The 24411-nt window shown below is 58.0% G+C and overlaps 10 protein-coding genes across 10 annotated transcripts; 9 read left to right on the forward strand and 1 right to left on the reverse strand.

Annotated features, from left to right (window-relative positions):
• Nucleotides 1-1023: 1023 nt before the first annotated feature.
• TRAVEDRAFT_72331 (uncharacterized protein) lies at nucleotides 1024-1797 on the forward strand (the record flags this gene model as incomplete). Its single annotated transcript, XM_008041252.1, has 1 exon — nucleotides 1024-1797. The coding sequence occupies one exon, from the start codon at nucleotides 1024-1026 to the stop codon at nucleotides 1696-1698; it is 675 nt and encodes a 224-aa protein (XP_008039443.1). The 3' UTR covers nucleotides 1699-1797.
• A 632-nt stretch (nucleotides 1798-2429) lies between these two features.
• On the forward strand, nucleotides 2430-6306 carry TRAVEDRAFT_20839 (uncharacterized protein; the record flags this gene model as incomplete). Its single annotated transcript, XM_008040838.1, has 7 exons — nucleotides 2430-3059; nucleotides 3304-3360; nucleotides 3503-3546; nucleotides 3857-4458; nucleotides 4787-4810; nucleotides 5307-6026; nucleotides 6239-6306. 7 exons carry the CDS (start codon nucleotides 2430-2432, stop codon nucleotides 6304-6306), a joined length of 2145 nt encoding a protein of 714 aa, XP_008039029.1.
• A 223-nt stretch (nucleotides 6307-6529) lies between these two features.
• TRAVEDRAFT_20840 (uncharacterized protein) lies at nucleotides 6530-7471 on the forward strand (the record flags this gene model as incomplete). Its single annotated transcript, XM_008040839.1, has 3 exons — nucleotides 6530-6567; nucleotides 6630-6968; nucleotides 7408-7471. 3 exons carry the CDS (start codon nucleotides 6530-6532, stop codon nucleotides 7469-7471), a joined length of 441 nt encoding a protein of 146 aa, XP_008039030.1.
• Nucleotides 7472-12011: 4540 nt separating this feature from the next.
• On the forward strand, nucleotides 12012-12715 carry TRAVEDRAFT_48182 (uncharacterized protein; the record flags this gene model as incomplete). Its single annotated transcript, XM_008041053.1, has 3 exons — nucleotides 12012-12046; nucleotides 12117-12597; nucleotides 12668-12715. The coding sequence occupies 3 exons, from the start codon at nucleotides 12012-12014 to the stop codon at nucleotides 12713-12715; spliced, it is 564 nt and encodes a 187-aa protein (XP_008039244.1).
• A 1104-nt stretch (nucleotides 12716-13819) lies between these two features.
• Nucleotides 13820-14475, forward strand: TRAVEDRAFT_20842 (uncharacterized protein; the record flags this gene model as incomplete). The annotated part of the gene is made up of 2 exons (XM_008040840.1): nucleotides 13820-13875; nucleotides 13938-14475. The coding sequence occupies 2 exons, from the start codon at nucleotides 13820-13822 to the stop codon at nucleotides 14473-14475; spliced, it is 594 nt and encodes a 197-aa protein (XP_008039031.1).
• A 1037-nt stretch (nucleotides 14476-15512) lies between these two features.
• Nucleotides 15513-16430, forward strand: TRAVEDRAFT_48184 (uncharacterized protein; the record flags this gene model as incomplete). Its single annotated transcript, XM_008041054.1, has 1 exon — nucleotides 15513-16430. One exon carries the CDS (start codon nucleotides 15513-15515, stop codon nucleotides 16428-16430), a length of 918 nt encoding a protein of 305 aa, XP_008039245.1.
• Nucleotides 16431-16862: 432 nt separating this feature from the next.
• TRAVEDRAFT_126036 (mitochondrial carrier) lies at nucleotides 16863-18070 on the reverse strand (the record flags this gene model as incomplete). The annotated part of the gene is made up of 5 exons (XM_008041253.1): nucleotides 16863-17488; nucleotides 17542-17605; nucleotides 17657-17802; nucleotides 17858-17936; nucleotides 17987-18070. 5 exons carry the CDS (start codon nucleotides 18068-18070, stop codon nucleotides 16863-16865), a joined length of 999 nt encoding a protein of 332 aa, XP_008039444.1.
• Nucleotides 18071-18384: 314 nt separating this feature from the next.
• Nucleotides 18385-19530, forward strand: TRAVEDRAFT_37704 (TBPIP-domain-containing protein; the record flags this gene model as incomplete). The annotated part of the gene is made up of 7 exons (XM_008041005.1): nucleotides 18385-18442; nucleotides 18496-18527; nucleotides 18584-18707; nucleotides 18765-18905; nucleotides 18964-19034; nucleotides 19135-19271; nucleotides 19377-19530. 7 exons carry the CDS (start codon nucleotides 18385-18387, stop codon nucleotides 19528-19530), a joined length of 717 nt encoding a protein of 238 aa, XP_008039196.1.
• A 230-nt stretch (nucleotides 19531-19760) lies between these two features.
• On the forward strand, nucleotides 19761-21365 carry TRAVEDRAFT_29347 (uncharacterized protein). Its single transcript, XM_008040897.1, has 4 exons — nucleotides 19761-19942; nucleotides 20001-20121; nucleotides 20178-20511; nucleotides 20564-21365. The coding sequence occupies exons 1-4, from the start codon at nucleotides 19817-19819 to the stop codon at nucleotides 21117-21119; spliced, it is 1137 nt and encodes a 378-aa protein (XP_008039088.1). The 5' UTR covers nucleotides 19761-19816; the 3' UTR covers nucleotides 21120-21365.
• Nucleotides 21366-22075: 710 nt separating this feature from the next.
• TRAVEDRAFT_29348 (uncharacterized protein) lies at nucleotides 22076-23166 on the forward strand. The gene is made up of 3 exons (XM_008040898.1): nucleotides 22076-22299; nucleotides 22365-22443; nucleotides 22509-23166. Exons 1-3 carry the CDS (start codon nucleotides 22126-22128, stop codon nucleotides 22964-22966), a joined length of 711 nt encoding a protein of 236 aa, XP_008039089.1. The 5' UTR covers nucleotides 22076-22125; the 3' UTR covers nucleotides 22967-23166.
• Nucleotides 23167-24411: the final 1245 nt, after the last annotated feature.

Genomic DNA, 24411 nt, shown 5'->3' on the forward strand with positions numbered 1-24411 from the left:
CATAAGTAGATACATCCCGTGCAGCGTTTGACTCGAGACCTGGAGAACAGGTTAACATTGAGAAGGGAACGCAGTGACATGGTATGATGATGCCTCGTACTTAATCGATGATGGTCGTCGCGAAAGCTCAACCCTAACCAGGATGAAACGCACTGGGCCATAATATTCTAGTCGAAGAGGGTGCCAGAAGACGAGATCAGGAATCTCGCGTGTTTAGGGCGTTTAACGGGCGTTTAACGGGCGCTTTCGAGCTGACCGGTCCCGGTTGCAGTAGAATGAGCTCGACTAGAGCTCGACAGGCTAGGAGTTGGTAGGAGAGTGGGAAGAGACAAGACGCGTCGGCCGCGCTCGAGAACAACAGACGCCGGCACAATCGGCCCGGGTCGCTTCCGAGGACACAAGCTGTACAGCCAGTGCCCCGCCGACTCCTTCCTCTCGACTTCCACGGTTCGACCACTAAGATGACAGGCTGCGCTGTCTTCGGCTTCACCGCTTCCGTGGATGATGCTTCCCAAAGGTGCACTATGCTGTCAGTAGAGCATTGGCACAGCTCGTGGCTTTCACGCTAAGTTGACGCACGGCGGCAGTGCTTCTAACGCTCTGCCCGCCAGTGCGCGTGTCCAATGAGTCCAAGTTATGGAGAGGAAGGTACGCATATCTCCATCTCTTGCAGTGCAACAATTTTGAGCACAGCCCGACTATACGGCGGCTGCACAATAGCTATTCAGGTGAGTGGATCAGGCTAGGGTCCATGCAAATGCGCAACGGCCTAACAAAACGGATCTGAATAGTCGCGTCTTGTCTATGGTTCAGACGGAGGTCCCACCCGTCCGGCTGACTTCCTTTTTCTCACACACTGAATTTCTGTAGGCGCTTTGGTCCACAGCTGCGTGGCTCGATATATAAGACGCATCCATCGCAATCGAGACAAGCACTCGCGATATCGTCCCCCTTCCAGAGTCACCCATCCACCCTACCCAGTCAGACGAGAGTACTCCCCCGCATCCATCTCAATCTTTAGACATGTCCCTCGAACTCAAATCTCCCTCGTACACCGATTCCCTGCTGCCGCGATACAGCGACGACCTCCCCGCCTCCCCACCCCGCTCGCCACAGTGGCGCGCCAAACCCGACACGTCCGACGAACCAACGTCGACAAACGCGCCCCCGCGTCGCCCATCCCAGATATTCCGGCGCATAGGCATCGAGCTCGGCATCACGCTCTGCCTCGCGCTCTGGTGCATCCTCGTCACCTTCATCTGCGCGCTCGTCTTCGGCGGGATCGGCGTCGGCCTCCTCAAGCGCGGCCACTGGCGCGACCCGGGCCCGTACATCCAGGCGTCCTCCGGGAACGGCACCCTCGTCGCGCTCCTCGGCTCCGTCATCCTCGGCGCGGGGATCGGGGTCACCGCGCACCTGCTCTGGCTGGCTACGCATCCGCACCACGAGCCCCTCGTAGAACGGGGCGTCGAGTTTGAGGGGCACCCGTTCGCGATCGCCATCACCGTCCTCGCCGTCATCGCGGGCGGCTTCGCGCCTGCGCTGGGGGTCGTGCTGCATCCTCAGCATCTTGTGTCGTTGGGATACACTGTGGCGATGGCGCTGAAGGTGTATGGGATCGGGTTGGGCCTTATTGCGGGCATTGCAGTGGGCGTTCTCGCGTTTGCCCTGCTCGCATCAGCAGTCTGCGGGGCGTGAGATCTGAGCACATCTGGATACTCGTATCATTGGACTTATATATGTACGCGCGTTCTGTATCATGCTCGATTGTTATCTCTCCGACGTAATGCATTCTCTTGCTGGGGCGGACGACGCGATGCCTACCACTGAGACTCGATTCTCGGACGCCCGATCGCCTCCGGTTCTCTTGCTCTTCAAGACCGTCACCAGTACTCTAAACTCACACCACGACGGATATTTAAGACTACTCATGCATAGCTTGTCGGTTCAGGGATGCGTATACGCAGAGGCCTGGGCGTGCCCTCGGAGTCGCTCGTAGTAGCCACTAACGTGAGATGTGTGGCCAGGTAAAGTTCAACGCTATAGGTGCATTGAAGGTACAGTTCTGTTCTCTACGTGAGTCGACGCTGATACCGCTCAGGTTAAGCCGATATTGTTCGAAGTCAAGGCCCTTTTGACTCGGCGCGATCGTCGCCCGTGGCTGGCTCTTGACAATGATATCTACAAAGGGATATCGGGCCATACTTCGTAATGAATGCGAGGGCAAAGCGGGACTCGTCTAGGATATCTCGTCAAAGCGGTCAGGTATATAACGAGCACGTCCACGCACCTTGTCGAACAAGCATCCCTGTATTACCTCTTGTTTCCCTCTCCAGAAACGCCACACTCCTTTCAACGCCGTTTAATCGCCCAAGTCGACCAGATCCCCGAAGCCTGCGACTGCATCTAGAATCGTCTGTCGGTACGAAATGACCCACTCCGGACTCAACCGCGCCGCGTCGACCGCGTCGAGCATCACGCTCTGCGCCGCCCACCCCCTCTCCGACCTCGAACGCGGCACCAGAGCCCCCGCCTCGCTCTCCGCCCGCTACCCACCCGCCCCGCACCGACACAAGCCCCGCGCCCCCACCCCTCCTCGCCGCAGCTTCATCCGTCTCTTCCTGCGCAATTTCCGCTCGGCCTGGTTCATCTACGCCCTGCTCCTCTCCGTCGCCTTCCAGCTGGTCGTCTTTGAACTCGCCTCACTCCTCAGCCGCGCCATCCTCGGGCCGTCTACCCCCGCAGGCCTCGCAGTCAGACGCGCCGGCATGGAGGCCAGCCTCACCGGATGGGCCATCCTCGGACCCCCTAGCGCGCTGTTGGGCGGAATCGCCTGGGCCGCGCTCGACGCGCGCAACACGTACCACAGCGCCCCGCCGTACCGCGGCCCCTACATGCGACACTACACGTATGTCGGGGTGTGCGCCTCCCTGATACTGTTCGCGGTGCAGGGCGTGGGCGCGCTCGTCAACAACGTGATCTCGGCGAGGACGAACGCGGGGCGGTCTCCTGCGGATCTGGCCTGGGACCCGCCAGCGCCGCCAATCTCCCCGGAGGAGGTCCGCTATTTGTTTGCAGCGGGGGCGATCGCGATGGGGGTTATGTCTCCTGTTCTGGTGCTGTCTTTTGCGGCTGCCTTCTTTTTGCCGTGCGCTCGCGATTTTGCGAGTGAAGAGTGACCGTGTAATGTAACACTGGCCGACGTCGACGTGTGGAATAGGGCCTATTTCGTACGCGTGCTAGGACATAGATAGATCGGCCGCGGCAGGCCGCTAGACTGTAATCATCGAACATAATTATCAGCAATACATGGACCACGTCTACTCAGCATCTTCTCAGACCCACGAGTCGTCGTGGGAGGTGTGCCATCCGAGCCGAGCTTCGATCGTCCGCAAAGAGGCACCGCTTTTGTACACGTGCGGAGAAGTGCTGCTGTAGCCGAATGTTCAATTGTTTTGACATCATGGACCTATTCTGAAACCATTCAGACGTCGCTATAAAGTCGAGAAACGTCGCCAGGGACGACGCAGTCTGCAGCGTCGGATTGTAAGTCATCACAATCGAACTCGAGAGGGTCGAAGTCGAAGCCGAGGGCGTACCTTGCACGCCTTTGTTTTCGCGGTTGTTGGGCGGATTGGAAGATAAGGGATTCTATCTTGCGCCTGCTCGAAACTTCGTATTTAAGTCGGTCGAGGTGCGTTACGATGGTCCCGCGACTCTCCGCACAGAAGACTTACCTCCTCACTTGTCATACCCGTATGGATTCTGTGACCCGCGGCCGACCCGCGACTCGAGGCCGTCAGTGAGTGCAGGTCTAGCGGCGCAGTGCGAGTCTCTGATCTCACAGTCTGTTCAGCCCTACGCCACAAGAAATGTACTACGTCCACCGTTACCTTCGCGACCTCGAAGCCGCCGCGTCCCTCGAGCCTGAAAAAGACAGTAGAAAGCGGAGATATCGAGGATTCACGAGTTACCACGACTGGTTTATCGAGCTCTCTCAGCACATCCCCAAACACCTCGCAGTGCTCGAAAGCGTACTCGCCTCGGCGATGTGGAGCACATTCGTCTGCACCGCCGCGAGCACCACCTTCGCGCACTTCGGCCTGTTCTTCGTGCGCAGCGCCCAGCACCCGATAATCGCGTTCGTCGCCGCCTTTGGCTGGACCGCGCCCATACTCGGAAGCATGCCACTCGGGACCATAATCGGCATTTATGGGCACGACCAGTATCAGGCGATGATACGGTCCAAATATACGTTCGGAGAAGGCGAAGGGAGGAGCATCATCGCGTGGATGACGTTGTTGAGCGTATACGCAGGGCTCGTCGCACTTGTGCTTGGGGCGGGCATCCTGCGTTTATTGGGGGAAAGCGCGGCTGAGGAGGTCGGGACGGCGAATGTGGTGATGTTGGCGTTGAGTGGCATGGGACCGGTGGTTTACGTCGTGTGGTGCTGCTTTGGTATGATGCTTTGGTACAAGCTCATCTTCGGATGAGGTAGCTACCTTAGCACGACAAGTTCCTGTATTTTGGCGGGTCAGTGGTGTTGTTATCGTAGAGGGTGACGATGTAGAGATGCGAGTGCCAGTGGTTGTCACTGCCGATCTCTGCCGATGCGGTCGGCAGCGTGGGAAAGTTTGCCACGAGGCTACCAGACGCTTTCCTCGACGTGTTTTTCGTTTGCTCCGAGCAACCACAACAACCTACGAGCTTCGGGACAAGTCTCCTTTTTAGGTCTCGTTGCATGCATAGAAATTCATCAACTTCGTCCCTATCTCTCTTTATGTAGGTGTACTCGGGCCACTGCTCGATCGTACGTGCAACAAGGGCTGGCCTAAGTAACTTAGCGGCTACGTGCCGCTCAGGACAGCTGACAGCAGGCGAGTACTTCATTTTTAGAAACATCAGCGTTCTGTTATAATCATCGCATTTTCTCAGATATACTACCAATGCATGGACTGAGCGAGCACTAGACGATGTTCACTCGGTTCGTCCGGCGCTTGCCACTACCACGCCATCCGATGAGGCTATCGGATCTCAGCCTCTCGTATACAACAATGCGACGGTAGAATATCTATGCGTGAATCTGCTGTCAAAGCATATGCGAACCTGTGGCCTTTGTTTTGGCAGTCAAGCGGCGATCGAAAGCTTAACAATGCCCCAGCGTATATAACCTATCCGTCGGCATACTGGACGTCAGCTAAGCACTATCCCGTTCATATTCTGCGTTTACCCCTTCGGGCCGCACCTCGCAGCTTATCCGCTCATTCGACTCTCTTTTCGTACCTTACGCTGGTCGTTCGGACCAGCCCTTTCAAACCCCTCGGCGCGTTCAAGCCGGAACACCTCCTCGACCACAGAGATGTCCCCTGTCCCCGCGGAACCCACCTCCTTCGTCGAAATTCCTCTCCATGACCTCGAACGAGGTGCCGTGGCCGGCCGCACCCCCGCGCTGCCATTGAAGACTACCAGAAAGCCGAACCCAAACCGCGCGCGCATCTTCTTCCACGTGCTGTTCTCGCCACCCGTATCCTTGGCGTGTCTTCCGACCGCCGTAGCGGCCCTTCTAGTGTGCCTCCCCGCCGTTTACGTCGGCGCCACTCTCCTTGGATCGAACTCCCCTGTGGACGTCCCAGTCGACAACCACCCCAACACGGCCGCCTTCGCCGCGGGAATTACCGCCTTCATCCTCTTGCCGTCCCTCGTCGGCGGGCCCATCCGCGCGGCGCTCGAGGCGCGTCGCGGCACATACGACGACGAGACGGACGAGGAGCGCCACCCGCGCCTGCTAGTATGGATCCATTGTGTCGCGCTGCTCACGGTCATGCACGCGTTCTTCTTCTACCCCGTTGGCGGGCTGCTGGTGAACGCGGTCGCGGCGGCGCGCGACCGCCCGCTGCCGTTGTCGGGCGAGGATCTCAAGCACTTGTTGGCGGTGGATGCAGTGGGCGTGGCGGTCGTCGTGCCTGCGTGGGTGATGTTGGCGTTTATAGGCAGCCATCCGGAAGCCTGTTGCTGCATAGCCGTAGGTTTGTTTAGTCAGTAATAGAATGAGGACTCTTACCATTTGTGCTCGTCAAATTTCCCTTTCAAGCCCTCAATGCCAGTGGTCATACACCGCATCTCTGCTCCCGCTACGATGCGTGGTAATGGGGCGATGAAGACAAATACATGCGCCTGGTATGGAAGGTCCCGCACGCGCGCGCCCGGGCCTGCTACTGATGTGAACGGGTTCGCCCAGATTCATCTACAGCGCCCAGTGCATTCGGTTATATCGCGATGGCTGATCTCGAACCCTGGTGCAATTAAGTGTGCTGATAAACCGGTATAGCCGTGTATAGAAGTGGTGGTGAATCACAAATGCACCGGTGCCGTTGTCCTGTTACGTATACAACCTGGTAGCGACAGGCCCTATAGCAATAGACCTGTAGTATATAAGCCTTCGCGCCTGCGCCCTGACCCCGCCAGGCACCTCTTCAAGGTTCACTCCAAGATATCCCATTCGCCTTCTCGATAGGACCATACCACAGCGATGCCGTCAAACACGGATGCCACTGGCAGGAACGAGCCGTAAGTCCGCGCCTTCAAGTTTTGTCTTTTCGGACGTAGACTCACCTGTATTCAATATTCAGGCTCGACGCGGTGCAGGAACCGACTCGTATCCCTGGGGAAGAGGAAGCTGAGATCAACAACGCGGAGAACGAGGCATCAATCTCCGACGACTTCGACACCTGGTTCCACCGCAAAGTCTACGAACGCTTCCTCCCCGAGAACCCCAGCGTACTCCAGAGCCCGAGATCTGCCGCGGGATGTAGCGTGCTCATGTGTCTCATCGCAAGCATCGTGTCCGCAAAGTTTGGCGTGCTCTTCGTTCCAGAAAACCACCCGGACGCGGTCTTCGTCGCCCGTCATGCCGAAACTGCTGCCGCCGCTGGGAGCGTGGTCATTGGCAACCTCATCGGGAACCACTGGTATGAACGCTACCGTATGGCGTTGGCAAATGGACAGACACCTGCTTTGCGGCCCGCGAGGGAAGCGGGTCGGCTCGCGTTGGTCTGGATGGTGACGCATAGCCTTATTTGCGGACCGGTGGCGGCACTCACGCTCGGGGCTGGCATGTTGCGCGTGGCAAGAATGGGGACCCCGATGAGGCACAAGACGCTGGAGATCTTTGGACTGGCCATGCGTGGAGTTGGAACGATGGCTTTTATCGTTTTGTGCAGCTTTGGGGGCACAGTTCTGCTGTGGTACAAACACAGGTGCCTGTCTCGCGTCAGAGCTGCGCATGCGGTCGCCGCTACGTAGCTAGTACCTGTGTACCTATGTATCAGTGTTGTCTAAGTCAGCCATTGTCATGTCACTATGAGATCATTACCGTCAACCGACCTAGATTGACCTGCATCATGGCAGCAACTTGCTCGCCAACGCTCCAAGCTCCAAAAATGCTCGTCGGAGTCGAAGGAGTGCGATTTAAGGTGGCTGAAGTGGCGAATATATCTTTGAACTATAGAAAGACTGACATGGCTTCGGCGTCGTATTCTTATGTCGTAGTCAAGACTGTCGAGCGAGCAGTTCGGAGAGAAGCAGACGCACCAGTCTCCAATGTTTCGCAGCGTGGGAAACGCAGCCACGAGGCTCTTTAGCGCTCGAAGGAGTAACACCGTTGTGGCGTTACAGCAACCGGTGTTCCTGCCTCCACCACCACAAGTACTGTCAACACATATCTAGGGGATCTTGTCCCGTACACCGCGCATCCGAGCGGCGCCAAAACGCGATACCAGTGGACGACCAAGGCGAAAACGCATCGTGACACCGCAGCAACTTATGTATCAATCAATACAGCTCCTGAAGAGACCAATACATTCGGTGCTGCGCCCCCTTCGGTTACGTCTATCCGGATTTTCTGGTAATACCTCAGAGTCAGCCTGTATTAAAGGCGAATACTTACGCAGATACCTGTGCAGATAGTCGGAACATTACCGAACAGCCCCCGTATGCCCTTTTACTAGGACTCTTCTCGTTCTCCTGCGTTATTTTGACGTTCTCGGATGCATTATAGTACTGAAACCCTATAGCAGCGACAATAGCTATGATGACGACGCCTCGCATTGAAAAGAGGGCGCTATAGCAGGCCAGTAAGGTATGAATACACGCTACAACTGCACGGCGACATGATGAAGCCATGTCTGACTATTATGTTCAGATCTGCACCAGTATCATCAAGTCAATCACGAACGTGCGCGGCGCGCCCAACCAGTCGTGGCGCAGGCGGTGTGAAGGCATTGTACGCATTATTTCCCTACCATTCACTCTTTCCCTTTCTACATGCGCGCCACGGGCTCCCGAAACACAGCTATTCTTCTAGCTCAAACCGCCGCCCACTATGCACGTCCGCCACCTGCACGTGGACCTGACGATATATAAGCCCATGGAACGGACCTCGTATCTCCAGTGGCCTCCGAGTCTTGCGACGAGGTCCACTCCTACCAAGCACTTCTCATCATCCCCGCCTCAGCCAGCTCGCATGGAGTCTCCAGACCCAATACACGGACATAGCCCGTATGTGATTCGCACATAAACGCTAGGTCACAGCCGACTGACTTTCGCGCCACAACTGCCAACTCGAACAATTATTCAGATTTCCGATATACCTGTCTACGCTGCATACGGAGCCCTCCAACATATCGGGTGCCTCCGAATCGGAGATCGAGTCGCAGACGGATCGTGCGGCCGACACTGATCGCTCCGCCGACAGTCAGACCATACGAGTCCTCAAGCTCATCGGGTGGGCCTGCGGCCTCGGCCCCTCCCTCTGCTACTACCCAGGCACAACGTCTCCGTACATCGGGGCCGCACTCCTCCCAGGAAACAGCCCGCTCCAACGGGGACTTCCGAAGTCAATCTTGGCCCAAGCTGCCCCTTACGGATGCTTCGTCGTGGGCATGCCCCTCGGTCTTGCTGGATACGTGCTCTACTATCGCTACCTGGACAGGGCCGGGCCAGGATGGACCGAGCGTAACGGGAACCGCAAATGGCTGTGGGTTTCGATAGGTGTAATGGCTGGAACAACCATCGGCGCCTTTCTGTCGACCGTCATTGGCATTGCCGTTCTCAGACGCCAGTCCTACCCGGAGCATTCGGGGACCGTTGGCGACGACCTCGTGGTGTGTCTGGTCGGAGAGTTGATGTGGGCACTCTTTACGTCCTCTATCGTGCTCGTTGTGTTCTTAGGGGGGCTTCGTACTCGTGCGCACCGCCTGAACAACGCGACCGCTTAGCGGATGGGGAGTTTCGCGGAAAGCTGTACTTACGGATTCTGTACGCGGTGACTTGACCGCTGCGTGGACGATGGGATGTTTTGTAGCGTTCGCAATCGCATTTTTGTTTCGGTGTAACTACAGCATCAGTTGTTTTTATGTCGAATGGATGTGACTGCCCGAAGAGATCTTCGCTGCGACAGAGGCTATGAAATGCGGGCTAGTGCGAAGGGGTGTAGCGGGACTTTGTGGCGCTGCGGCGTAGATGGGACTCTCTCTTCTTATCTTTTCAAGATGACTACAAACAAATGCACCCGGTATGGAAGCTCCCGCACGTACCCGCCCGCTGTTGATGTGAACGGAAACGCCTTGATTCGACTTGTATGTGACGCTCGGTGTATCAGGCCAAATGGTGCGGGCAGATCTCGGACGCCGGCGAATAATGTACTCGTATGGATGCGGTAAGTGGGTACCTACACCGATTAATCACGGAAGCACTGACACGCGGAGCTGGGCCCCAAACACCTCCTATATGCGGTTTTCATGCGCGGACGGATGTTGCCCCTCCAAGCAGCACAATCAGGAAGACAATACGTACTTCTCGTGTATAGCGACCTAGTAGTGGCAGTGGCCTAGTGGCAAATCGAGATGGCCCCGGCGGCGCCGCATTATGATGCGGCAACAAGAACCGATTATGGCCAGTCCGGGGTGGTATATAAGGCTATGAAGTTACGCCATAAACTCCCCAGTCACTCCTTTCAAGTTGAAGTTGACTCCGACACATACCGCCCGCCTTCAGCTCAAGATAACCTACCTGCATCGATGCCGTCAGACACCGGTGCCAGCAGCGAGCGGTACGTACCCTTGCAAAGAGTGCCGCGCGGGTAGTATGATGCTGACACGGCAATGGACTGTACAGGTCCCATGAAGCCGCCCTCTCCTACCTGGGCCCGTACCCATTCACAAGCAGAAAAGACGCTATGATATGGGGCGCAGTCGTCTGCGGTATCGCCAGCATAGTATCCAAGCTTCTGGGCGAGCTCCTCGCGCTAAGAGGCGGCGCTTCCGCGGCGTCTGTCACTCCTCTGCACAAGGCTTGGGCCATATACAGGCTCCTGCCTTTCGGCAGTCTCGTTGCATTGTGCGGGCGCGAGCACTACCTGGCAGCCATGGACGGTTTGCGCCGGGCCCCTGGAAGGCAGCCTGCGCGCGAATCGGGGATGCCCATACTGGCATATGAGTGGATTGGAAGCACATTCTATGGGGCGGTGGGAGTGCATGGGTTTGAGACGAACCTGTTGTTCCTCGTGGGGTGCGGCGTCGGAAGTATCCTGGTAGGGTACACCCTGTGGCGCATGCGTTCTGCCTCGGCCACAGTCGCTTCTGCTTAGCATATGTATTGTCCATTATCCAGTGCGTTACTATCCGCCGACGCATACACCATGGACGATTCCGACTTATCTTGTGGTAGCAACTCTCTAGTCGATGCTCGAACAAATTTCAAATGTCCGCACGAAAGCAGCCGGCAGAGTTCCGCTAAGTCTTCAAGCGTCATTTTACAATATTGAACGTAGAATAACGCACATTTGGCGTGCGTTGTAGTACGGACCGTACGAGTCGTCGCCGAGTACACAGTTCATGAGGGGAAGCGAGGGGAAGCGACAGCTCGAGCGCCGTGCGAAACGTCGACACGAGGCTCTCAGGCGCTTGTACGACACTCCTTCTTCAACTCACTCTACCGTCACCACATATTCAAAAGTCTATATCGTCAGTCCATTTTGGCCCCATATACTTGCCGTTTTCATCCTGCGCACACAGTTTTTCATAGTGTGCCACTTGGCTGAGTTGCGCATCGCGCCGACTCCGGAACGCCAAGGACGGGCACGAAAGGGTGCGCCGCAAACCAAGAGACGAATCACTACATCGATCTACGCTACATGAGAGACCCTTGAAGCAGTGCGGCTCGCTGTCATCAAGATCATCGGCCGATGTCCTTGCTACAGCAGGTGCTGCAGGGTGCTGCGCCCCGTCCGCTGTGCTAAACAGGATCGGGAAGGACACCGGAGTCAGCTCATATGGAAGGCGAGCATGCGGATACTTTTTAAAGCTAGATGAGGGTACTGTATCCGGAGACTATCCGGAGCCAGGTTGCATGGCATCACGTTACGGCGTGGGCGGCGGCCCACACCTTTTTTCTCGCCCCTCACCTGCCCTTTCCGAATCAACAGTACGCTTGCAGGCTCCTCTGAGGAAGGCGTGGCAATAGATCTTCGCTTTGAAAGGAGGCAGTACGGTGCGCCAGTGCTTTTGTTCCCAATCCGATCGACCACGCCCCAACCTGCCTCCTCCGTTGTACGTCTGGCCCGAGGATATCCGCCCCAGCGGCATGGAGACATAATGACTCGGTATGTATATCTGACCATTATGATTATATCCGTCCCAGCGCCACTCTGTAATAAGCGCCCCTGAGAGTGATAATGCGGGCGTCGTGAAGGCAGTGTACGCATTGGGTGGGTTTCCCGTTATACTCTCTTCCCTTTTATCGTACGCGCGCTCAGATTATATCCCAGGTCGTGCCCATCTCAGGCTTCTAGCCAATCCACCGCCTCGATGTGTCTCTATTCACGACCGCCACATACACGTGCAGCTGCGATATATAAACCGCGGAGCACCACCGCCCTAATTTCAGTGTCCTCCGAATCCTTCGGTGAGGTTCACTCCTACAAGCGCGTCTCACCATCACCCAAGCCAGCCCGTATGGCATCCCAAGACCCAACACAGGAGAATACCAGGTATGTTGTTCATTCATGGACGCGAGAACTCGGTTGACTGACCTTCGCGCCACCTTCAATGATCGTTCAGTGACGCGATATCCGTGCATACGACGCGCAGGCGACCGTCGCGGATCGTGCGCCTCCAGGCAATGGCGCCCGGGGGCCACATCGTACGGGATCGTCCTACCGCCGAAGAACAGCACCGACGCAACCCCCACGAGATTATCAGAGAGCTCATGAACGCCACCGTCATCGGCACTGCCCTCTCCGTTATTCCAAGCGTGGCCGCCCCGTACATCGGCGCTGCACTCATCGCAGACAACAGCCAGCGGGGTACCGCAGTACGCGCTGCTTTCCGTGGTAGCCTCGTTGTGGGCCTTCATGCCGGTCTTGTGGGGCATATCATCTATCGTCACCCGAACATGCCGGAGCTCCGGGATTTATGGAGGCACGCGACCCCCCGGGAGCGCATCTGGATCGGCGCGAATCTCACGGCCGCACTGGCTTTCGTGTCGACTGCCGTCGGCCTAGTCATCACGCCAGGCCGGTCTTCGCCCAACGCCTTGGAGGTGATGTGTCTCTTTAGTGAAGGGGGGTTCGTTCTCGCTAGGGTCTTTATCTTTCACGACGTTCTCGCAGGAGTTCTGTGACAGTGTGAGCCGTCGGAACGATACGTTTGCTCTATGAGCGGTGTATACTCAGGCTGCGATTGTGCGTGGTGGATTGGTCGTTGTGTGGACGATGGGCTGTCTTGTAGTGCTCGTGATTGTGATCGTGTCTATTTCGATGTAGTTAACGTGTCGTTTCTGCGTTGAATGGATGAGGTTCTTACCGATAAAACGTCGCGGCGCGCGACGGAGGCTGTGATTGAATGTGATACTCAGACTTGTGGGAAAGGTCGCTTTTAGCGCTACAAGTCGAAGAGAGCCTCTGTCTCTCGTACTCTCTGCACGAACACGTTTCTAGCTTGACTTTCGGATGTTCTATCAAGTTTCCTCTCTGGGGCTCACTGTGATACAACGCGCCGTAGTAGATGGTGGTCGTCTGGGTCTCTGATTCCCTGACTAGATCACGCAGCGCTTGACTTAATTGTGGCGTCCCTTCGGGCATCGTACAGGCTATTCACTGAAATGCATTGTCCAACACAGCCGTGCTTCGCTTGCGTCAGGAACGAGATGAATAGGACATATGTCTTGTGAATGGACGTGCCTGAGCTGGAGAGGTCCTGCTCGACGTCTTTCCGACCTGTTGCCATGGTACGCATCCTCACACCCCGATACACATCACAAAAGAAAGTTCATGCATAGAAGGCTATGTGTACATAGCAACATTCTAATTATCTGACCTTCCTGCACTTGGCAGAACGCCTGTCCCGAACAGCGGCGATCCATCCGCTGATCCATCCAGGAAGTGGGACAACCTCGGCGCCCTATCATCGTGAACAAGTGCAAGATTTTTTACTCAGACTACGGTGGGGATTTAGCATGACGCTATAAAACCTCTACAATATCATCGGTATCTTGGCGACAATCGCTACAATGTGCTACAACTACTTGGCATAGCATCTCGTGCCGCATGAACGGTACGCATGTTTTTTGTTGTTGTGCCGCTCCATTCTGACATACCTCAATTACACCCGTGCGCTTCTCAGTGGCGACGGAGAACCCGATATCAATGCTTCGCTTTAGGAGATGTCACCGGGGGCTCGAGCATATAAGGATCAGACGTCATGAGCAACTCTCTCCGCACCCCCGAGTTTTTCAAGCAGGCCCACTCCGTACACGCCCCATCATGCAAGTGCCGCTTGACTCGATGTCGTCCGCTGTGCAGACAGAAACCTCTGATGGGTACGATCTGCTCCCATAGTCTCCCGTGCTTTGCACTGACCATGAGGACATTGTCCTTTCAGGGATTCGTCACCGCCTCCGTCACCCTTCCTTGAAGCCAACGGAGTCGAAGCTCAGCACGACACTGGGAGTCGCACCGTCTCTCTTCTGCGGCGCCTTGTTTTCGTGGTCTCCCTCGCGATCGTCGGCTGCGAAGTCCCGGCAGTCGTGTTCCCGATATGGGGGGAATCCGCGCTCTCCGACACGAGGCTCGCAAGCGTCGGGGAAGCCCTGAAGACAGCCACTGTAGGGAGCCTGATTGTCGGCGGTACCACGGGGCTGGCCTGGTTCGCGCTGTTCCAGTGCTTGAAGCAGCGCCGCGGGGAGGAGGAGTCCGACGAGAATCGTCGCCTGACGATATTGCGGTACACGTTTGGTTTCACCCAGCCGACTGTGGTCTCCGTCGCGGCATGGGCTGTTGGGGCTGCCCTTGTTCGCCCAGGGGGTACCAGCGTCCGAGACGCTTTGGTGATTTATGCAGCTGGAACCGGGCGGTTCGCCATGTTCCTCGTGGTTGGGGGTTTGGTCATCGGCGTGATTCATTATGCCAGCAGTAGCTAAAGTCGCCTTCCTGACTCCTAGTATATCTGCGGCATGTGTCTCTAGCTAGCAAACCATACATGTGTTGTGTACGATTCGATGACCGACCTATGTCAAAGAGCCCTTCCCTGCCAGTGGACGTCTAGATCCATGGCGAGGCTCTAGTTCGTCAGTAAAGCAGGCCTGGGGCCCGTCAATTTTTGCCCAGTCTGATTGAATTCCAGGTATCCCGCCACGTTGCAAAGGCATGGCTTCAAGGGTGGTGGCACAGGGAGCGGAGTCCCAATTTACCGCGAGGTGTGAGAGCGACAACTAACACAGTTGCCTATCCGGGAAGTGTTCATCGCCATGTGCCTGCGAAACGCTGGCGGAGTTTCGTACCCGCTTGCCTTTTGTACCATCCTTTGTTCCTACCTCCCCTACCGCTCCCACCACGATGTTCGTCGTATCCGGGCCATACGAGCTAGTCGTATTCGCAAGCGTCTGCGAGTATTGTCTAGATCCCGCGACAGACCGACATCACAGCAAGACCTAGCTCTGCACGACGTTAGCGGTATCGGTGCCCTTGACTTTTGTCTGAGCAGAATAATTGCTCACAATTCGTTGCCATTTGCTCTACCCAGATTCCCAAACACCCACACGAAGAAGCGGGCAGTGCTATTATATCGATGGCCGATAATCGTCCCGCTGGGTCCGTCGCAGAACACGCCCCCCAAGTACAGCGGGCGGCACCGCGCGCTGCCGTACGGCCGCACTGCCCCGCGCACACTTCTCCTGCTCAAAGCGTGTATCCTCGGCCTAGCTTCTTTTGTATCCGCCTGCCTCCTGGTCTCTTGTCTCTAAGGCGCTGTATTCTTCTCGCCGCCTCTGATTCTTCCGCCAGCGTGGTCGGTCCTACGCCCTGGGGCGGTGCTGCATTCCCGCTCCAGATAAATAGGGCGCGCGGGCGGACGAGGAGGGCCAGGACAGCTCTCAGCACCGTTCCTTCAAGCTCTCTCTTCGTTCGCCCCACAACACCTCTTTTGACTTAACGCGCCACTTCGACGACTCTCAACAGAATGTCTCACCTTGAAGAAGCACTCCCGATGTACACCGTCAGTGCGGTCACCGTGACCGACAGCCAGTCCGTGCAGGTTGCGCCCAGAATGCCGCCCCACAGGCTCTTCTTCGCCCTCGGCCGCCTGCCCGCTTGGGCTGCCCCGCCCCAGCCGCCCCAGTACGAACGCCTCCCTTCGTCCGAGGACGACGTCGAGCTCAAGGACGTCCTACCTTCCCCGGCGACCGCGAGTGGCGCGCCCACTCCCGCCGTACCCAACGCAACTGTTACAGTGGTCTCCACGCCCGCCCCGACCGACTCCACCGGAAACCCCGCGCCCGCGCCACACTCCTGCGCCGCCGAAGCCGTCTACAACGCCGTGTACTACGCCCGCATGCTCGTCTACCTCATGCTCGTCGGCGCCGCCATCTCGACCGTCGCCAGCCTCATCGGCTTCGTGCTCTCCATGGTCGCCGTCCTCGGCTTTGTGTCCCCCACGAACCGTCTCCCAGGTGACGCCGCTCTAATCGCGTGCCTCGCCGGCGGGCCCATCGTCGGCGCCCTCGCCGGCCTCGGCGGCTGGCTGCACCTCTGCGTCCTGCACCTCCTCGCCGCGCGCGCCAGCGCCCGCACAGCGCTCCCGACGTTCCAGCGCCTGCGCGCCGCGGACGAGAACGCGGCGGACAAGGAGGAGGTGCTGTACGTGATGGGCGGCGCGGCGCTCGCGAGCGTGTTCGCGCTCGCCGTCGGGCTCTCGGTCGTGCCCGCGCTCGCGGCGGTCGCGCGCGAGGTCGGGTTCAGCGTCGGGCTGGCGCTGGGTGTGGGCGTGTGGGGCGCGACGGTGCCGTTCGTGCCGGCGATCGTGGGTGCGGTGTTCACGACGCTGTCGGACTGCAACCCGGCGTCGGGCGCGGAGTGCATGTGCTGCTGCCTGCACTAGGTGAGCATGCCTTCTCTGAGATAGGTAGGACGGAGCTGACATGCGGTGGTTGCAGTGGTTGTACGTCGCATCGGAAGTGTTCCTAGAGGATGCGTGCCCTTAGTCAAGTTGGACACATCGTACCGTGGACGCTGGTTCTCGCTCTGTGTGTTTCGTCGCGTTTCGTCTTGACTCCTGCTCTGTCGCGAATATGGACGCTGTGACTGTTGTGTGCTGTGTTGTGTTGTGCTGTGTCGTGTTCGTACCCGCCGCTGTCCTCACGCTATGAATATATGCCCATATGCCCATATGCCCATGTATCGCCCCGAGCCCACGCGCGCGCGCCGCCGTGAGGTACCTGAGAGGAGGCTGCGATACGATGCAGGTTGCAGTAGTAGTACAATGCGGGATCTGACAGTATGTGCGCACTAGTATGTAGTCCCCGACCCCCGCTCACAGCCCCAGTATGCGCCGCTGCCACTGCCACACCGCATAGCTGACCGCGGTCATGGGCACCACCTTCAGGTAGCCGATCGTGAGGCCCACGTAGAACCCGCGCCAGCCGCTGACGCCCCAGATCCCGCGCACCGTCTCGCCCCAGCGCAACCAGCGGTCCGGTCGTGTGACGCCACCAACCTGCATGCGCCGGCGCACGACCTCGAACGGGTACGAGACGGTCTGCGCGAGCGCGCCCGAGACCGCGCCGATGGAGAGGTCGGCTATTGGCGTGGATGCGCCCTTCGATTTGGGGTAGGGGAGTAGGCGCGCGCGCAGGAAGCCCCAGGCGAGGAAGGAGGTGCCGGCGTAGGGGATGATGCCTGCGATGGTCACGGTGAAGCCGCGGTAGAACTTGAGGATGGGGAAGCGGGTGAATATCGAGGGGTGGGGGGCGGGAGAGGAGGATGAGGCAGAGGGGGAAGCATTTGCGAGCGGGGCGCCTTCGCGATATATTTGGCGCATGCTGGAGAGGAAGGATGGACGGTGGTATGGCTCGGAGGGTCGCGCCGCGTTGCGCGTGCTAAAGGCCATGCGAACGCGAATGAGCTCTAAGGGGTATGTGAAGAGTACGGAGGTCATTCCTATAGAGGGCATGAGACGTGTAGATTGAGTATCATAGGACAAGGGAGCGTACCGGAGAGAGCCCCCGCAGCGAAGCGACGTGTATTCGTTTGGCTCTCTCGTGTAGGCATTAGCAGCTGTGAATCGGGTCAGAGTCATCCGAGTGAAAAATGGGTGCAGAGACATACGCCTTCAATCTGGTCATATGCCATGAACTTGATGGCAGCATATGGGAATATGCGGAGGAGTGTTGCGGAATGTCCCTGCAGGAGGCCACGGAAGCCGTTCTCGCCGTATATTTGCGAGATGGCACGAAACGTCCCACTCCAGGTTCCTGTAGCGCACTTTTGGCCCCGCGTAGCGAAAGGATAACGTAGGGGAAGACGCACCAGCATACTTCCGAAAGTCGGGGTTAGAGGCCTGGAAGAGGATCTTGACCCTGTCAAGCGGCGCGACGACGGTCTTCGCCTGCACAAAGTGAATACACGCGTCCGATCAGCGAGAAACGCGCGACGTACGACACAACCAGCGACGCCCCCCGCGAAGCCTGAGCGGGCGATGTAGCTAAGGCTCTGCCGGTCTTGTGATGCATGGGCGGGCATTCGAGAGGGCGTGAAGCGTCAGCGCATGCAGCCTAGGCGTCGAGTCTGCGGGCGTGTGCGCGGTCCGAGAGTGGGTGGACGGCGTGGAGGGGAGCGTGGTCGCTGTGCGGGGTGGGTGTATGCGGCGATGAGGGGAGAACGCGTGCGGGGCCCCGGGCGAGGAGCGAGACGGAGGTGTTTTCCGACGTCAAGGTCCGCGGCAGGCGCCCCGGATGGTCCGGCGACCGTGCACGTGACACGCGCGCCGCCTCAGACGCGTCGCGTCCGCCAATCCGGGGACGCGTATTCTCTCCTTCATTCACCCTCTCACTCCGATGGCATCCAAGGCAAAGCAGGCAGAGGCGAAGGTCGCTATCATCAAGGGCAAGGAGGGTACGCGCATCCCCGCATGTCTATAGTTTACTGTGTGTTGACGGCGAAGGCAGCGGAGGACATGATTCTCGACTATATACGAAAGGTGCGCGCAGCTAGCATACATCCACTCGCATGAACGCTGACAGAGCATATACCCAGATGAACCGTCCATTCGGAGCCGTTGACGTCTCTGCAAACCTCAAGGGCGCAGTGCCGAAGGCTGCGACCCAGAAGATCATGGTCGCTCTTGCAGAGAAGGGCGACCTCGTCCAGAAGACATATGGTGCGCATATAGTCACGCATATAGGCCGCAGTCCGCTTGTTGATACACGCCCGGCAGGCAAAACGACGTTCTTCGTCGTAAATCAAGCAAATCTTGAAGACATGCCCTCCGAAAAGCTCGCCGCGCTCGAAGCCGAGGTAAAGCGGATCGACGAGGAGAACAAGTCGCTTGGCGCGGAGGTCAAGTCTACTGGAGCGCGTATGTCGGCACAATACTCCTGTCGTTGATGCGGGCACTTACCTCGACTACTTTCCAGAGCTGGCAAGGCTGAAGAGCACGCCTACAGATAAGGAGCTTGCGGTGGAAGTCACAAAGGCTGCGGACGCGGTAAGCTTATGATTATTACGCCGTGATCGCCATACACCCTTGTGCAAGCGGAGCAGGGTGAACTCTGTCGATCGCTGATAGGGTTCGTGCCACATTGTAGGTCCAGAAGGCGCGCGGCCACCTCGACCCTCTGCGGGCGGGCACGCCGCTCATCTCGCAAGAGGAGTCCGCGCAGCTGGACGCAGATTGGACGCGGTGGAGGAACGAATGGGTACGAAGGCGGAAGATATTCAACACGTAGGTCTCAGCCGCCCGTTCCAGGGCGCGGCCTCAGTGCGATGTCCATGGAGCTGATCATCCGAACATTCAATGTTCATCCCGCGCGGCTGTGTCGCATAACAGCTTCTGGTCCCTTGCGACAGACGCGCTCACGCCACAGCAGGCGACGGAGCTCGGGGAGGACCTGGGGATCGAGTTCGACACGCCCGAGCACGGCACGCTGGAACGGGGAGTGTTGTGCGCGGCGGGGAGTGTGTTGGGGAAGAGACGGCGGTGAGGAGTGTCTTGTGTCGAGTACGTATGAATGAAGAGAGATTGATGCTGGGCTCGCTTGGCCGGGGGAGCTGGGCGCTGCGGGCAGGGGGCGGCACGTGGGAGTGGTCCGTGCACGCCCGAAATAGGGCAGGGGAGGCGGTCGTGAAGGACGCGGCTATTTTCGGAGTGCGAAAGGGAGGTATATTAGGGGCTGTGCGCTGTCTGGCCGACGCCAACGTCTCTCTGTCTTCGTCGTTTCCCTCTTCCTCGCTGCGGTCCTCTCCTTCGACCGTTCTCCTTTAATCATCATGTCCCCCGTCGCTCTTTCAGCCCTCCTCGCCTTCGCGGCAGCCTCCACCGGCGTCCTCGCCCAGGACAGCACTGCTACCTCCTTCGTTCCCCTCGCCTCCAAGGTCTTCTCTTGGGACGACCTCGTAAGTATTCCTCATGTCTGCGGCTCGAACCTGGTCTCAAAATCTCCCCGCGTCACAGCCCTACCAGGCCGACACCGACGACCTCGTCCGTGGCCGCCAGAGCGGTTACAACCGGTGTAACTCTACCACTGAGGGCGCCGAGTCTCTGTGCCAGACGGCGGTCATCAACCACCTTGATGGTAAGTTTTCTAGTCCGTTCCGGGCGGACATGATAGAATTCAACTGTGGTCCGCAGACTTCTGCCTGTGGGCGCCCATGCAGCCCGACACCACCATTGGTGACTCGGAGGGTGAGGAGGTCGCTTGGTGCACCAAGAAGGGGCACGGCTCGCGCCTGATCCCCGCTGGCGCCCTTACCGGCGTGCAGCTCACCAAGACCCCTGGCTACATCCAGGTCGTCGGCTTCATCGACCAGACGAAGATCAACATCCAGTCTGGCGACGGTGGAGGAGAGCTTGACCCCCACGGTGCTGATCTCCGTGGTAACCCCCTCGGTGGTCTCGTCTACTCGAACGCGTTCGGCACCAACACCGACAACAACACCTACACTCAGGTTCACGAGTGGCACAAGTACGTCCTACTTCCTGTGCGGTAAAGAACGGTTATTGATGGTGCGACGCAGCTTCATGGGTAGCAACTCCTTCTGCTTCAAGGTCTGCGATCCCTCCGGCCCCAACGCGGCGGACCTCTGCCAGCACATCTACGACCGTATTGGTGTCTCGTACAACTGCCCCACCGCTGCCCAGGACGGCACCTTCGAGTACTGCGATGGCGACAACCAGGACCCCCCTGGCATCTACACTTCGAACGGTCAGGTTGTGACCTACACCCAGCCCGCTGAGTCGCTCGGTGTTATCAGCTCGATGCCGTACGACCCCAAGGTCCCCGCGTCCTCGAACTGTGTCCAGATTGCCTCGTCTGCTCTCTTCACCGACCTCGCTGTCGCGACCGGTGCTGCCAGCAGCGGTGCGTCTGGCTCCGCGACCGCGTCTGGTGCCTCTGCCACCGCTACCGGCACCAACAAGGCGAGCGGCTCGGGTACCGCGACCCGCACCAGTGCTTCCGCTGGCGCGTCGTCCACCGGTGCGGCCTCTGGCAGCAACGGCGCGGCGGCGTTCGGCGTCTCCGCGATCTCGACGCTCGCGGGCGTTATGGCCGCTGTCGCGTTCCTCGCTTAATGGCCTCTCGATCTCGTTCATGAAGTTCACGAGCGGATGAGGGAGGATGGCGGGAGGACGGGCGGTGAAATCCACGGACTTGCGCGTAGCTGCTACGTTGAACTACATCTACCTCATTCACTGTAGTGTTCGGACTACCTAGTATCACATCTTCTTGGCTGTCATTGACTGAGCCAGAGGCATACCCATTGCTACTTTTAATACCACCCGGTCTTGTCTCATCTGAGTCGGTCGAGCATTCCAGCCATGGCATTGACTTCTGTGTGGTGTAGATGAAGACGTGTGCGTCTCATACCTGGTCGTCTTCACGTGTATCCTGACGCGGGCGCTGCAGGGTCATGGGAATCCGACTATCGACATCGCTATCACTATCTCTATCGATGGTATCCCAGCCTTCTACATCAACATTGCGCCAGTCTGGTCGAAGGCGAGGTCGTTGTCATTTAGCCCGCCTGGTTTGTTTCACTCTGCTCTACCAGATTCTGTGCAAGCTAATCCAACGCCCTGCAGACCGCCCCTCGACGCCATAACCCTCTATTTCCTATCTGCGATGGAGTCCTGCCGGATTCCCATCGAGGTCTGTGAAGCAATCATGGACTCCCTCCCTACCTTGCTCCCCGGTGTGCAGGACTTCTATGAATCCCGTCGTAAGACATATGGTACGCTATACGCGTGTGCTCTAACCTGTCGCGCATGGCGGATTCGGGCCCAGTGGCTCCTCTGGGCTTCCCCCCATCTGTTAAACGAACGTCGCCTCGCTCGTTTCACTGCCGTCACTCGTACAGCACCAATACCGCTCATCGTCACTCTCTGGCTACATCGATCTACTTTCGTAAGGTCGACCGAGCTTTTCATGCATACATTCCCCAATTTGCGACAATTGGTCTTTCACAGCACAGACTTCACTTGCGGACCTCCCCTCTCTATCCTTCGTATGCGTCTTCCTTTCTTCGCCAGTGTCACTGTTCTCCGGTTATTATTCTGTCAATTTCGCTCGTGGAGGACCATGTTGGACGTAGTGTGGGCTTTCCCGAACCTCGCCACGTTGGAGCTAATGGGCTGCGAATTCAAGTACGCACGCCTTTCTACCTGGGTCGAAGGACCGGAGGATTTACCGGCAATTTGCAAGTATTTGCGAGCGTGTCAGAAGCTCACCGAGCTAACACTGGGTCTAAAGGATGTAAGTCGAGTCCTTCATCAGCGCCGCCCTAGACTGTCCGTGTTTACGACCTGCCATTCACATAGAGCCCGGCGCCGCCGTCATTCACCGGAGCCGTATTCGGCAATGCTGTTACGGAGTTGTACGTCAAGCTTGGGAGACTGTGTACGTGAACAGCTGCTTGCTGCATACTCAGTGAAAACCATATTCTAATTCCTCGCTTTCTCCAGACTGCGTTGGCTTCAGCCGCTTTCTCGGCTCGAACTCGTTTCCTTGTTTACGCTCAATCGCGATTCAGGTCGAGTCCCTTGAAGGAGCCAATGTCCCAGTCCCCGGCGAGCCATATCTGCACACCATTGCAGCGACTCGCACGGTGCCGGATATCCTAAAGAAGATCGTGATCTACCGTGGCGATCACCACTGCGAAGTGGACACCGAGTGCTGCCAGGTAGTCGTTGGCACGAGCGAGGAGGTTGCCGGCTCCCCGCAGCGGCTGTCGGCGCTCTTGTCTGGGCTGGAGGAGCTCACCATCCGCTTCACCCGTGACCGCAAAAGTAAAGACCCGAGCCCGTGCGCTGCATACATTCATTCTGTTCTACCTAGCATGCGTAAAGTCCTTCGATTTGAACATCGCGAGGCCCATTCTGGAGGTCCTTGGAAGGAGTACACCTTACCACTTACCCAGTGATTTGCCCCCATCGCCCACCATACATACCCCTACTCCTATTCGAGTTCCCTACTTTCACGCTGTTGTCTAGCTTGGTATACCGACTCGCCATGTACGTGACGCCGCTCCCGATGACTTTACGGTAGAATTTTCCACAGTATGCCTTGGACAACACTCCATGCTATACGTATTCCCCCTTCTCTATGCCACATATGCTCGCCTACGTATTCACCCCCTATGCTATCCACATTCATCCATGCTTACCTCCACTGCGCCTAGACATACCCAACGGGATTGCAAGCCCGAGCCTGTGATGCGAAGATGCCACCCGGGTCCCGGTCGGATGCGCACGGTGAAGCACTCCACGGCACTCGGGGCGTGCTCATGGGGTAGGACGCGCACGTCGCCATACACGAACCCTTCGAAGGAGAGCAGACCATGCGCGGCCGACAGTGATAGACCCCGCGCACGGCTAGAGAGCGAGGAATGTCCGCGACTGCGAGGCCGGCATGATGCCTGAGCGGGCGAGCAGTGTCGACTGCGTCCGGCATCGGCTTGATCCCCCCACAGCGCACTAGTCCCGAGTAACCGCGAGGCGGCGGGTACACAGTACACGGGGCGATAGGCGAAATCCACGAAGAGGCCGACTGCGCGATTCGAGCAGCAGGTGTACGCGATGTCCACAGGCTCAACGCCGGGATGCGCGAAGGCGTACAGCGATCGATCGCTGGTTCGATGCTCGCAGAGAGAGGGGGGATGCTGCGAGGGCCTACAGAAGTGCGGGATGCGTGGTTGCTTGCTACCGTGTATAGTCCAAGTAGCGTCGCTCGGCAGCACGCGGCGGCACAGACAGGAATGAAGGAACGCAGCCGTCGAGCAAGGTGCGCGACCACCGCGAACAAGGACTCAGACGCGCATGGTCGGAGGACCAGCGCGACGGACTCCGCGACTGCGAGATCAGCGTGTAGCAAAGATCCCCAGTCTGAGGGGCTATTAGGGCTAATCAGCATCTCGGCCGCACCGTACGCATGAAGGTTCGGTGAGCGGGGCATACCCGGCGACTCTCGGTACATCGCGCAGACTCGCGAACCCCGACGCGGCCAGGCCATCGACTCACACTGTTCCCGCAACGTCGCCTCGAGGGTGATTTCCGCCGGGCTCCAGTAGCCTGAGTAGAAGATCTAGGGTGAAGGGACATGATGTGTTGCTGAACTTGAGTGTGGCCCATCGATACAGACCTAATTCGTACGTCTCTGCATCAGGTCGCAGGGAGGTGGGTGCCAGTTCGCTGAGGTCAAACAGCGAGTACCGTAACCCATGGGAGGCCAGAGTGGGAGTTCGAGGAGAGGCGCGCGAAGCACCGGTTGAAGTTGCGAGGGCCATGCGCAACTGAGAGTCGATGGGTCGCCTCTTCGCGCACATAGAATCGAAAGTCGTCACCAGAGACTGCGCAGATTTGCATGCGT

This window comes from Trametes versicolor (genome assembly GCF_000271585.1).
Source record: "Trametes versicolor FP-101664 SS1 unplaced genomic scaffold TRAVEscaffold_7, whole genome shotgun sequence".
Classification (NCBI taxonomy): Eukaryota; Fungi; Basidiomycota; class Agaricomycetes; order Polyporales; family Polyporaceae; genus Trametes; species Trametes versicolor.